The 14,800-nt window shown below is 33.5% G+C and overlaps 1 protein-coding gene across 46 annotated transcripts in view; it reads right to left on the bottom strand.

Moving 5' to 3' along the window:
* The window catches only part of Sox6 (SRY-box transcription factor 6), a 612,624-nt gene that overhangs the window by 194,429 nt on the left and 403,395 nt on the right, over positions 1 to 14,800 (bottom strand). For all 46 annotated transcript variants that reach the window (XM_058576980.1, XM_058576987.1, XM_058576994.1 and 43 more), the window contains 2 exons: positions 13,106 to 13,278; positions 9,978 to 10,046 (listed from right to left, as the gene is read on the bottom strand). In XM_058576980.1, the coding sequence (XP_058432963.1) occupies positions 9,978 to 10,046; positions 13,106 to 13,278 (242 nt within the window). The remainder of the gene's footprint in view (positions 1 to 9,977; positions 10,047 to 13,105; positions 13,279 to 14,800) is intronic.

Genomic DNA, 14,800 nt, shown 5'->3' with positions numbered 1-14,800 from the left:
AACTATGACTCAGGACTTACATCTTTTACTGAAAAATAGTGCATAAGGAATGTTTATTCCATTTAGGAAACTGCTTCCCAATATAACCATAATTTCTAAAAGGGACAGGAGTTATTAGCCAATCAAGTGGAACTGAAATCAGTTTTTAAATTATTTTCCTTATCCTAGGTATAATACAACCAAATATTGTATAAGGAGAAGCCAATGAATCATGCTATTTCAGTAAACAATGTCTGACCTGTTGGAGTTCCTTAGAATAGTCTGTCCACCTTGTCAACAAATTCGAGCAGGAGCCAAGTAAGCCCAGCTGACAGCCCTTTCCAACTGCACTAAAATCAGTTTTCTGCAGACATTTTAAGAAAAATTTTTCCACGGAAATGTATACATATCAAAAGTCAAGTCTGCAATCTGACTGAGGATGGACTCTATCCTTTTTCTGATCTGTGAATCCCTTAACTTTCATTGTGTAATATTACAAACTTTAAATTTTCTGAATGAACTATGTGGTGGATAAAATTAATTCAGTGTCACACAGGAGACATCACGCCTTTTACATCATTTATTTTCTTTTATTTTGAATGAGTAAAAATCTCTGACTCTAACATTAATAACTTTGAGTGGAAGTTAGTATATGTGAATTAAAAATGGTTATGTCAGTACATCCCTCAGCATTTAAAAGATATTTCCCTGTGCTATATCAAGTGTCACACAGTATATCAATTTTTATTTTCCATCTCTCAAGTCTGGTATGCATACTGTTTAACTTCTTAAATTCTAAGTATAGACATAATTCACAAAAGCTAGGCAAATGCTTGACTTACAGGAGATGGCATACATAAGATTTATATGAACAACTTTATTTTAAACAAGAAGGACTTTTGCATTTTGTGCTGCTACATCAACTAACTTCATCTGTGTTTAAAAAGCTATAAAATAAATTGGAAAGGTTTGTTTACTATCCTTCTAATTTCACAAGCACTATCGATCTAATAGCAAGACCCATTTTAATGTGAAAGGTGAGAATTTGACCCTGTTTTTCCAGACTAAAATGTCATGATCCCTTTTGTACAATTTCCAGGCAGCTCTGTCTAATTTTCAGTCAGCCATTTCTGAGTGCCTGATAAACCTTACTCTCCACTCACTGACAACTGAAATATCTCTGATTTGGCAGCCAGAGAAAATTGTTGTTCTTTCTTTTTCTTTAGATTATCATGGTGATAATAATTGATTATATGTGCACACATGGATTATCCTATATTCATATGACTAATTTGTGGGTTTTAAATATGCATGCATATATAGACACAAATAAGCATATACATGCACATATCAAATATGTACACGTATGTTTCTTCATTAGGAACTTTGAAATTGTTTCCAGACCTACTCATACAAAAACAGTCATAGTGATGGCAAATAGATAATATGCACTGTGCACTTTCTAGGGGCTAGTAATTATTTCTAATCTCAAAACTACTGTAAGGTACTATAATTATCAATTTTTAAGAATTAGGAAATGCAGGCTCAGAGACATTATGTAACTTGTCTCACAGCTAGTAAGTGACAAAACAGATTAGTATTAATAAGCAGTGGAACTGGAATTTATACCCTGATTTATTTGCTTCCAATACCTGTGCTGGTTCCATACAAATCTGAAACTGCACACACTCAAACATTTCAGGTCTTATTATCTATAAGAATCTGAATAAATTTTTAATTATATATATATATATATATATATATATATATATATATATATATATATTCTAATTATATGTATAAATCTCATTTAAAATTCATTCAGATTCATACATTCCTCACAGATGTCAAGGTTTAGTCAATTTCATAGAAAATGTTTTTAAAATACTTAAAAAAATAACATTGATGTACTGAGTCAGAATTCATTCTGTTTGGATATATAAAAGTCAAATTGTGTCTGATAATTTATTTTCTAAAATGTTTTTGATTTATTTTGTAATATCATGTTTCATTTGTTATGTATCTCATCCTAAAGACACACACCTAATAAATACAATCTTATCTTCCTTGTATAATCAAATGTAAATAAAAATAAAGATATTATAAAATAATTTAAATTGTTCAAACCATGGTCCATTATAAGCTTTCTAGCTATTAAGTAAAATAGCTGTGACCAAAGTCTAACATACATTTTAACTGCTCAAGAACTTTTAAGCTATACTCTAATCCTTAGGATGGGTTGATGAATGGATGGATGGATGGATAGATGGATGGATGGACACACAGACAAGCAAGGAAAGAGTCAATCTAACCAATTTAGGATACATTCACATTTAATCTTCATTACCCTGTACTGAGCAGTATGTATCAATCCTGATTGTCCACTAGAATTTCCTATAAAAATTTTAATAGTTCCCATGCTGGGACTAAACCCCAAATGAATGAAATCAGAATCTTTGGGATGGGACCCAGGCATTAGTTTGTGGGATTTTTTTTCCCATTGTTGCTGTTTGGGGTTTTTTGTTTGTTTGTTTGTTTGTTTTCTTTCATTTTGTCTTGTTACTAAATATTGAACCCAGAGGCGCCTAACCTCTGAGCTACATCTCCAGTCCTTTTTATTTTTTATCTTGAGATAGTGTCTCACTAAGCTGGTTAGGGTCTTGATAAATTGCTAAGGCTGGCCTTGAACTTGGGATCCTCCTGCCTCAGCCTCTTGAGCTGCTGGGATTGTAGGCCTGTGCCACTACATCCGTCTGGGATTAGTATTTTTAAAAGGCTTCCAGGTGGTTAAAATCAAAGTTGAGAATCATTGCCATTGAAACTGTTACTCATACTCACTTTTGCCACTTGGAGAAGGTAGCACTAGAAAAAGATTACAGTTATATTCTTTTGTTATGTTTTTCATGGTGGGTATATGCCATAATTGTAGTAGTTCTTAGAGAGAAACTGAGTTTAATGGCAAATCTTCAATATTTTTCCACTTAAGGGTAGTGAATACAATGAGATTTTAGATGTTAGGTATTATCCACATTTTATAAAATAGGAAACTGAAGTGCACTAATATTTATCTAAGCCACAGAAAGATGAATTGAGACCCAACCTGGAATACAAAAACTGTCCTAGACCTGACATCAAGAAATTTGAGTCCCATTTGTGGTGCTAACAATATTCCAGTTTTTAATAAAAGCTTGGACAAGTCTGTGGTCTATGCCTCAATTTCCTTCTGTAAAGTAAAGGATTTGGACTAGAGTAAGAGTTTTCAAATTTTGTGTATCATGGACTAATAAAATTCCAAAGAAAAACAAAAGTGGAGACATATATTAGAGAGTTTTTTTACATAATATAACTACTGGAAAAGAAAGAAATAAAGTAGATGCCATCTACTATCACCATTACTTTATAAAAAGAATGGATATTTTAATTCCAATAAAAGGTAGAAAAAAACAGATTAATAGTAATTTTTAAATACAGCTTTATGATAATCTTATTGTATTGTTCTTCAACAGGAGTCACTACCTCCCCTCTCTAGAAGCAGTGAATGAGGTTCATGAGGAGTTTAAATGATGCATCTAAGCGTAACATGCTTTTGGTTTCCCAAAAGTCCAACAATGAAGGACTGTCTTCATAATGTTTGCCATACCCAAATATCTAACTACTATTTGTTTAAGGTTTTTGACTCTTTCATAAAATATAAAAATATTAAATATACTTATTTCCTAAAGAATTATTATATAACTACCTCAAATGGAAAACTAAAATCATTTTTCATAAACAGAAAATAAAGATAATCATGAAAAGAAAATGTTATATTTATGTAGATTCTAGCTACTATTGCCTCCAAGGCTCTGAGACTGCCATGATTTTCTAGTTCTCACTTACTCAAGCTCTCTCACTTTCACTCTCTTATATACCCTGGGGTGACTGGGGTGGTTAGTATATCCTAGAAGGATACTAAAGACTCACATTAAACTGAGTCCTCAAACAAGAACAAATAGAAGAGAGACATTTTTCCCCCTGGAAGATTGGTTGAACCATCTGTTCCATTCTGCTACATCCTGCCCTGCCTCTGAAGAGGGAAGACACTGCCCACTTTAATTCCAGAAAGAAGCGGAGACTTTGGTTTTCCTGAATATGTAGTATTATGATTTGGGAGAGATCTGTGGACTGATTTGGGAGATGAGATAAAGAATAAACAGTAAGGTAGAAAGGACTGAAATGGTTGAAGAACAAGCATTGAGATTCATCTTCAGGTTTTGGTTCATTGAATAAGACCTTTGTAATAAGGCCACAACTGGAAAACAGGTATCTACCATGCAGTATCCCATGGGATCTGGTTGGGTCCTTTCTTATTTCTAGAGCCATTCCAACTTTAACAACAATCTAGCATGATTAATATGGAGTTTTAATCCATGAAAAGAATTTGTAATTTTGGAAATTGTATGCCTGCTACTATTCATAAATTATAGCAGCATTACCTATTCTTTATAATCCAGAAACTTTATTATTAAAATGTTTGAAGCAGGCTATAGAGCATCTATCATTACTTAAAAAGTTAATTAGATTACATAAAAGAAATAATTAGATTTGCATTTTTATCTTGGTTTTAAACTTCCAAGGAAGATCACAACAGCTTGCCTGTGGGCAATTAAAACCAGCATACAGCAGAGAAATGAAGAGAAGAGAGAGGGTCTGTTTTTCCTGGCTAATTCATGATTGAAGATAGAATTACAAAATATTTTAAGGGCTTGCTGAAGCTGGGGGCTAATCCTAGACTTCTAAGCTTTGTTTATAACACTCATTTTATTGCAAAAGAGTATCAGATAATGTACAGTGCCAATAGAAGTATCAAATTACTTTCAATGGGTTTATTTGGTCCTTTTCAGAAGCTTTTGGAAGGAGATCCATTACCTGATCAATAACATACAAAAAAGACTATTCACTAGAGCCAAAACAGGAGCACTGTAATTGCCTTTTGTTTATCAACGCTAAATACAATTAGCAAAGAGATATAACCTAAGATAAGGATTGCATGCGTCTGGAAGTCAACTCCTGACTGGCTTCAGCTTTTCCCTTGGCTGCTCCAGCCATCTCCGAAAGACAATAAATGGAAGGTTCAACTCCTAAAATTAGAGGTCAATTAGATGCTTAACGATAAAACATATCTTCAAATATATATCTATTATTATTATGGTAGCAAAAAATTAATTAACCAGGTCAAGCAGGCCATGAAGGCTAATGTACAAAGTAATTATTTCTGATCTTCAGACAACTACTTCACATAAAAAGGTAGTCCTTTATTCTTCCCAGCAAATACCTGAAATGCCTACAGTTAATCATATTGAAGGAAACAAAAGGCAAGGTTTATCTTCTTAAAAGATGAGGGTACATCTTGAATGACTTTGTTCAATTGTTTAAGAACAGTCATTTCCTTGCTTATAATATTAGCATCTCTCTGGTTACTACACAGGAATTAAATGTTTCTACATATTTAATGGTGCTTTATCACATGGCAGACATACAAACACACAAAATATACCAAAAGCACACAAATATATTACAATCAATATAGAAAACACTATATGTGAAAAATATTCATATACTCTTAAGACAAAATGAAGCTCAACTGGTTTGGGGAGAAGTAAACAAGCAGTGTGTAGAATTTAAAAGAAAAATTTTTTTGTAAAGATAAAGAGTATCTGCAGGGCTGGGGTTGTGGCTCAGTGGCACAGCACTTGCCTTCCACATGCGAGGCACTGGGTTCAATCCTCAACACCACATAAAATAAATAAAATAAAGATATTGCATTTAAAAAAAAGAATATCTGCAAAGAAGCAGCAATGGAATTGGTTCAGGCTTTCAACAGATTGAATTTGCCATTCAATGTATTAGAAGATGAGGGAAGGACAGTGAATGTTGTATATTAATCATAGAGAAAACAGAGATAGCAATTTCAAGGCTCATCATAATACTCAAAAAGATGTATGTGTACAAAGTGACAAAAATCATTGGGCTGGCCCAGAAGACCAAATGCCCAAATGAAATCCCAACCATCAGTCCATTCTTAGGAGACTGGTGTTCACATATGAGAAGAGGATACTGTCTGGATAACACAAAATGCAAGTTACTTGAATAACTCTAAAACTGGGGTCTGAAGAAACATGAATGATTGGATAATACCATTCATCCCTGAAAAAGTAGGTTTCTCAAAGAGATATTTTAATGAGCTGAATTCTTTTGAAAGACTAAGTTCTAGTTGTAAAATGCCATTGTTAAATGTAGTCCTATTGACATACTATAGAAACCAAAGAATGTGGTATATTGTGTCCGTGAAGAATATCTTCTCTAGATTCAAGCATGACATGGTCAAATCAAGTTAGATGAATAAATACATGCATTAATAAAGAAATCAGGATTTATAAAACATTGTTTTCCTTAAAATAGTCTATAATTTAATAGTTGATTAAAATACTATAAGTATGCTTCAATCTGTTTTTAACTATCTGATGGATTAAAAGTGAATTTTGTTTGCCAGTTAATATAACTCATAAATAAAATGTTTTGAAATATTGGCAAGTTACTTTATACAGTGGGCAGGAAAAGGAGAATAAAATTACTAAAGCAGATATCTGTTCTTTGGAATTATAACACAAAAAATGATATTCCTAACTTCAAGGATTCATATTCCTTGACCTATTATTTTGCTTTTCATAGACTTGATAAAAATTGTGCTATTTCTGTCCTGGAAATATAAAAAACAGCCTAACTTTTTGGGGCTCCACACCAGGAGAATTATTTAATATGGAACAAATTAGAGGAATTCCCATTTTCCCCAAAGCAAAAACAGGGATTTGAATTCACAAACTAAACAGCCTCCTAAAAGATCTGTTAATATTAAAATATTTTAATAGTAATTTAAATTATTATCATGATATTTTAAATGGAAAAAAACTCATGAAAATAGTTCTCACAATCATTAATCATACTTGTTCAACACACCTTACATGGTCTTAGAAGTATCTCTTTAAAAGTTTAGAATTTATGTGGGCAAAATTACATTAAAAATTCATACTCAAGGGAGAAAAAATATGAATAAAATTATTTTCAACTACACATATAAGTTTTGTATGATTGCAAACAAAATAAGTATGGTGACTTTTACAATGCTACCTTAATTATGCTTTTTTCCTAATTCTAATGAAAAATACTGTTTTCAATATGTGTAAACCATTCAGGTTTTCATTTGTATCCATTGTAATAGAACATGATGTGTTTGTGTGCAGTTGTTACAAGAGACTAGACACTCTTTCCTTTCTTTCTATTAAAGCTTACAAATTGAAAAAAAAAAAAAACAGTACTAATTTAGAAGTCAGCATTCTAAACCAGAAGAACAATCTTGAATGTTACCACCTGATACTTGTGACCCATAACCAATTGCCATAGCTTATTCTTGCTGACCATGGTAGCTAATAGATTCTAGCACTCATGATTTTAAAAGAAAAAAAAATATCAAACTTGCTTACATTTTTTTCTTCATTTGTTTTTAGAAGAGAAATTAAGTTTCATTTTTAATCATTTTGCTTTTTTTTTCCTGTTTTGTTTTCAGATTGGAGATGCTTCTTTCTTGGGGAAAAGAATGTTTGAAGCATTCCTTAACTTTCATATGTTGTTCAAAAACTACACTAAAATTAGCCCAACAATAATTCCCCTAAATTTGATCACATCTGTGACTTGTCAAAAACCATATTTGAAACTATAGTTAACTTATTCCACTTTCAAAAAATAAATAAAATAAAATAACTAAACATCTAAATATTAAAACCTGCTTTGTAAGTGTCAGAGATAAATAAGTTTGTATAAGGAGTAAGTGTTTTTCAGCATTTGAAAAATTCTTTGAATGGTCTCATACTGATAAGATAAATACTGACAAGATAAGTCATGAAGCAGTTGCTCAGAACAGAGTGAACTATAAATATAGTCTTATTGCTTCATCTTATTTTTTTAAAATATAAACTCTTGTTATAAAGAGTCCCATTTTCTAACATAAATGTAACTCTGACATTGACTATTCTATTAAAAAACTTCTATTAAAAAGCTTCTATTAAAAAACTTGAAAAAAAAATATTCCTGTTTTCTCAAATTGAACATTCAGATGAATATTTTAAGATCATATTCTGTAGTCTTCTGAAGAAGATATCAATTGCATGCAGTCAAGTTATAACTATAAAATTGTACATGATCAATAAATACTAATAATATTTTATAAAAATAATCTGAACTGGTTGCCATTCATCTGAGGTTCTCAGTATACCACAGGAAAACATCAATTAAGACAGCCAGTCAATACAAACAATACTAGACTAAGAAATAAAATATAGTAGAAATAAGTAAAGAAGTAATAAAGAGGGAGTAAAAACATTAATAATAATTAACTGATACAAGAATATCTCTGGAAACTTCTTCCATCCTGCTTTGCAAATAGAAGACACAGAGAACTAAATGATTATGTTATTTAACACCTACTGAGTTCTTAGGGAGGAATCTAGAGAAAAATGTAGGAAGCTACAGGCTAAAAATCTTGACCTTAACAGTAGGAAATACACTGAAATTTTTAATAAGGGTAGAAGAAGGGAACGCCTGGACAGTTATTTAATTAAGGATCTCAGCATGAGTCATAAAAGCAATATCAGGATGAGAAATTATTTCAAGATTTAATTGTAGAGACTGACCATCACAAATGACAAAGACATTCTATGTTGCCTTATTTGGACTCTTTATTTTGAAACACATAAATTTTAGTGTGGACTATAGAATCAGAGCACAAACAAACAAAAATTGACTAAAACCTACTAGTGAAGTTGGCTGGGCAAAAAGCCAAATTAGGTAAAAGTACTGAAGTAGACTTCAGTAACTACTACCTGGAACACTAAAAATGACTATTAACAAAATGAAGCAAAAATCTGAGTTAAAAATCACTGGTGTTCATCAATTAGGTAAAAGATTAAACTATGACTTTATGCTTTTGATTTTTTAAATTACAGCAAGGCATGATATTAACCTTAAGAAAAGAAATAATCTAATTCAGATTATGCTGGCCCAAATAGGTTAAATCACAGATTATTGTAGGTTAGAAAAATATACAGCAACAAAGAGAAACAACAATCTGTGGTAAGTATAACTCTGGAATCAGTATTCCTGAGGATTAATCACCAAACAGTTCCTTGCTCTAGGACTTTTGAGAACGCACACAACTATGTTCCTACTCAGAAACAGAAACCACTTCTCTCACTTATCTCAGGTAGCTATTAGTTGAATTAATTAGTATGTAAAGGAATGACAGAAATCAGACCATCATCTTCCCTTCTCAGACTATTGTAATTGTGATCTAAGTAGTTTTACAGGGCCACAAGAAAAAGAAACTCTGTAAATTAAGTTATAAGTATTCAGGAACAAGTTTTTCTTCCTTTCTAGACTGTAAACTCCTCGAAGACAGACTATTATTCATTAACCTTTATTTTCCCTCAGCATCTAGAAGGAACACAGTTAATATTTGTTCAGGAACAAATAAATTATTAACAGTCTTTTCCCAGATTCTTCTCATAACTGGCCAAATCGATCCTAACAAGTAAATAAAAGTAAGCTTCTCTCCATGGTACTATTACATAATAAAACACAAAGGAGAAAATAATTTGTGACAATAAAAGTAGCATCTGTATGCTGCCTTGAAAACCAAGAAGATTTCCAGTTGGTTGTTTTTAGGCAAATGGCAGAAGAAAAAAAAAGATAAGGTTTATTCTGCTTACACATCACATAAGAATGCTTTGACCACCACCTAGTCAATATTTTTTACATCCACTTACATAATTGTGTACTGCATCCTTGAATAACAACCCTATTGGTGCTGTTTATAAGGCAAGGGTGCATTTGCAGCATTTTAAATTCCATTTTCAAGGAGGAAAGTATGTAAGTATAATCAGACAAGAGTAATAAAATACACTGACCTGGATCTGTTGCTGCAGGAGATTAATTTTGTGCTGCTGTTGCAGAAGTTGTTGCTGTTGTCTTGCAATCTATCAGAAATAAAGTTTCATTAAGTTAAAATGAAATGCTTACACCTTTGCCATTACCTCAGGTATCTCTCCTGGAATTACAGGAATGCTTTACTGCACCTCTATGTGAAAGAATTCCTATAAAATGAGAGGCAGAATCAGAAAGTTGAAAAAAGAAACATTTTGGAACAGGTGCTATCTCTCTATCTATAGGTGAAAACCACCCCTTGTATTATATTTGTGAGCAATTCACCTATATCTGTACTGGTTAGTTTGATATCATGGGACTTTGGAAATTCCATCCTTATAAGGACAGGAAAACTCTGGCCACATTGTTCTAAAGAGTTTAATTTGGGTGTAAAAAGTAAAATCTGTAAGCAAAGACAAGAAAAAGCTTTCTATTACTGTATAATATCATCTACTTTGAAGAAACCTTTTATGATGGAAAGATCTTTAGCACTGATATGCTTAAAAATATTGTCAAATATTGCCATTGTAAAGAGTTAAAAAATGTTAGCTGTGTGCAGGGTGCATGCCTATAATCCCAGCAGCTTGGGAGGCTGAGGCAGGAGGCTCAAAAGTTCAAAGCCAGCCTCAGCAAAAGCGAGGTGCTGAACAACTCAGTGAGACTCTGTCTAAATAAAATTAAAAAAAAAAAAAAGGTCTGGGGATGTGGCTTAGTAATCAAGTGCCCCTAAGTTCAATCACTGGTACCTCCCCAAAAAAGAGCTTAAAAATGTTTAGTTTTTCTGTTGATGTTATATGTATCTGCAAAGCATTTGAAACAGCTGTAATTTAACATTTATCCACTTATTCTTTCCAGGGGACTATGCTTATTTTACAGTAAAGGATCCACATATAGGTTTTACATTCCTTTTGCCTCACCCAACAATCTAATTCAACATCTTAACATATTATCTGCTCTAACAAACAAATATTAACCATTTAATGCAAGCCCTGTAAGAAGAAAGAATCTGCCCCTCAGGAGGGCAAACAAGGTCCTTAGCATAATGGTGTTTACTACGAAGCATGAGTTAGGCATCAGGCTGCTTATTGCCTCTGAAATGGAGCTGCTACAGTTTGAAGTCCAGGGAGATGCTCCTTATTTGGAACATACTCACTGCTAACCAAAGCCAGAGAGAAAAGTGGCCAAAGAACACTTATTGAAGAATTTGGTTTAGTGGAGCCTGGTAGGCAAGTGCTAAAGTCTTGTCTTTTCATTTCTTCTTATTCCAAAAGCCAGTGTTCTAGAATAAGATATGCTGGAAGTGAAGATGTAAATCAGTCCCAGGCCCCAGCTATATTCTTCCGGAACTTTTTTGACTCTCTAACCTAATGCAGGGGGAATGCCCCAAACACATCTCATTCAGTGTAAAATGACACAATATAGCAGTCTGCTCCCAGATGTTGTTTTCTGATTTCTGGCAATAACTGGCTCATACTGGAATGTGTGGAAAAGCTGCTCCTGACATAGACTTCAGTTTGAGAAATGGAGCTACTCCTTCCCAAAGCTTTATAGACAAAATGGAAACAGTATTTAATCAGGTTGGAACAGCCCACTCTGCTTGTCACTACTCAAATCAGAAATGGACAACTCACTCTGCAGCTCCAGGTATAGATGCTGGATCCTTTGAATATTTATTTCTTCTTAGCAAACTAGTGAAACACCACTAGGCATCTAATATTGATGGCCCCTCCTAAATGATAAAGTGCTGCATAGAAATGCATCCAAAACACCACAGTGCAATTACTATCATCCACTCTAGACGTATGGGTTTGACACAGTGAAGTATGGTACATAAGCACCATGTGGCTCAAATTCTGAATTTTATTTGCCAATCGGTTGAGCTACATGCTCGCTTCATTGAGCATGACAACCTAGTTTTAAGTGTCATTTAATTTTCATTTTGAAATATAATTACAAAGTGTTCACTGTAAGATATCACTCGTCTGCAAATGTGTCAAGATTAATTTGTGCTAGCTTATTCACAAGTGTCAATAGTTAATTACTGTGTCATCTCTGGATGGCTAAATGACATTCTAACTTCTGATTTTTTACAGTGTTCCTTTATGTTATTTTCCATTAGGGGCTGAGTCCATATTCCTACATGTGGGCAAATATTCAAGCATATAAAATACCAGACGTCACAACTCATTAAAATCAACAGAGCATATATTGCTCTATATACCCCTATAAAATACATTTAACTGAAAAGATAATTCCAGTAATAATGTCAGATTCCTAAAAACTGCACATTAATTTGGGTCTGTATGATCTAAAGCATCAGGGACTACTCTATAGGATCATTGTTGTTAGATTAATGTACTCTATGAGACAAGAAAAACATTTGGGAAAGTGATTTATTTTTTAAAAGATATACATTTAAACTTTGCTATTTTTTTCTTTGCTTTTATTTCTAAGTCAATCAAGTTGAATTCTTTTAGGAACCATGTGCTAATTTGTTTTTAATGATTTACCTATGCTATAAATAGTGGCCATGTGATTTATTATCCAAACAAAGATAACTTTAGTGAAAAGGGGTAGGGCATTAATAACTATCCTGGAAAACAAGCATAAACCAGGGATATTGGGAGCAAACCATGATATATGTTCACACTAGCTTCAAAGCCAGAGAAAAATCATTGGATCAGTGAGCCAAAAGATCCTCAAAGTTTTTCTAGAACGGACGTCCCTTTTACTGGCTAAAAGTAAAGCCCAGAGAAGTCACTTACCTACAATTTAACTACATTGGGATTACCTGCCATGCCTATAAGAAAGAGTATGCCTGAGTAATTAGTCAAATCCAAACCTTCTGAAACAGTATATTATCTAAGTTAGTTAGCCCCGTTGCTATGATGCCTTTCTTTATTCTCCACAAATCTCCTCAGTTTTCCTGAAGATTGTAGACTTCCAGAAGGCTTCTTTTTTACCTTCCTCTTTCCTTTTTAATTTTTTTTTTTTTTTTTTTTTTTTTACTCTTTCCTTTATTTATTGTAAGCTTTCTTCAATCAATGTGACTACTCTCTGAGCTTGGCACCTTCCAAATCCCTAGTTCGGCAGCTCCTTTTGCAGGGCTCACCTGTTCTTGCTGTTGGCGAGCAAGGTCCATTTGCTGCCGTTGTTTCTCAATTTGCGAGGCTGCCAGTTTTTTCTGTTCATCGTGCGCTGCCAGGAGCTGCTCCCGTAAACTGATCAGCTGGGTAATCATGGTGGAGAGCTGCCTTTCTTTTTCTGCCAGGCTCTCAGGTGTACCTAAAATGGAAGTGAGAAGAGATCTTCACAAGCTTGAGGAATATCTGAAGGAATCAGGGAAAAAGGCAGATTTTAGAAAGGGACTCCCTTAGACACTTGAAGATCTAGGACAATGACTATAAACTATTGTGAGCTCAGGAATGCCACAGGGTAATTATAGCAATGGAATGAATGCTGGGTTCATCATTGTCCCTGCCAAGAAAAACTACTGTCACCATAAAATTCTAATGTAATCTTCCCCTCTACCTCTAAAAACAAAAGTAAAGCATAAATATCTACCATATTCTCTCCTTTCTACCACACTACCCTCAATCTATCTGACCAAGCTAGGAAACCTATAAATTCATCACCAAAGATCTGCAACTATGAATTATATTAGCATTCCATAATCACTTCTATCCTTAGCAACTAACACAGTATCAATAGCTAAGACATTGGAGGTGCTTAACAAATGTTTTTAAGGAATTTTATGGTCATTGCCCTCAATTTTTCTCTATTGTTCAAAGATGTGTCTCTGAAGTTCAGAAGTCAGGGGTCAATCTCTTGATCATGGAGTGAGTTCTACTGAGAATAAAAACTGTCTCAGGTAAGAAGGGATTGAATGTGATTTTTTTTTCCCTACGAAGGGATCAAGCTAAAGTCCCCAAGTTCATTCTTAAAGACCACAATGTTGCTTGGGGGGCTCTCTCACCCCTTTGCCATTCATCATTCTTCAAAAAAAAAAACCACATTTCGAGGTTGAAAAGGTTATGCATAAGGATATACTGTTTAATGAATATGATGTTGCTGAACACTTATGGTATGCACTAATGGTGCTGAACAGTCTTTTTATAGACAAATTGCACAGCTCTCCTAAGTAAAGGGTACAGAATCCTTTTGTGAATCTAAATTAGAGCATTTTACTGCAGCATAAGATAAGAATTTCAACCTACTGTATTTGAGCCACACAGGTTTCATTATGAAGAAATGATCTATGATTTGAAAGCTTTTCAGAAAGATGCCACTAGCTGTCAAAGGGGACAAAGATTGCCAATTTTTGTATATGTGGAAGGAAGACTTCCAACCTCTTTATGAAACCCTCCTTATTCCTGTTAAGAAAGCAGCAGAACAATCTGAGAAGCTAAAAATATTTTAATTATGAATGGCCCAAGGAGAAAACTTATCTTCAGAGGATGTTGGCTAGCATTTGGCTAGTGCATGTTTCCCACAAAATAAGGATGATCTTGGCAAAGAAGCTACCTTGGGATTATTAATGTCAACCCAGGTCCTTAAAATAAAAGAGCTATCTATATCCTTTTATAAAACCACTGAGATAAAAGAGTACCTAAAATCAAAATTCAAAGAAAAGAAAAATAGCAAGAAGTTAGAAAGCATATTCCCCTGAAAAGGAAAGAAATACTGTAACAAGGCTGGTAACCAGATATTCTTTCTAGCTCCAGAATTGATTAAAATGTGTTTTTACTACAGCAATAGGTAAAAGGAAAAACTTCTTGATCCAGAATCATTAAATCACAAAAATGTA

This window comes from Marmota monax, unplaced genomic scaffold (assembly GCF_021218885.2).
Source record: "Marmota monax isolate L192 unplaced genomic scaffold, Marmota_monax_Labrador192_F-V1.1 WCK01_AAM20220418_F8-fsc00061, whole genome shotgun sequence".
Classification (NCBI taxonomy): Eukaryota; Metazoa; Chordata; class Mammalia; order Rodentia; family Sciuridae; genus Marmota; species Marmota monax.
Note: the sequence above shows the minus strand (reverse complement) of the source record. Positions and strands in the feature narration are given on the sequence as shown.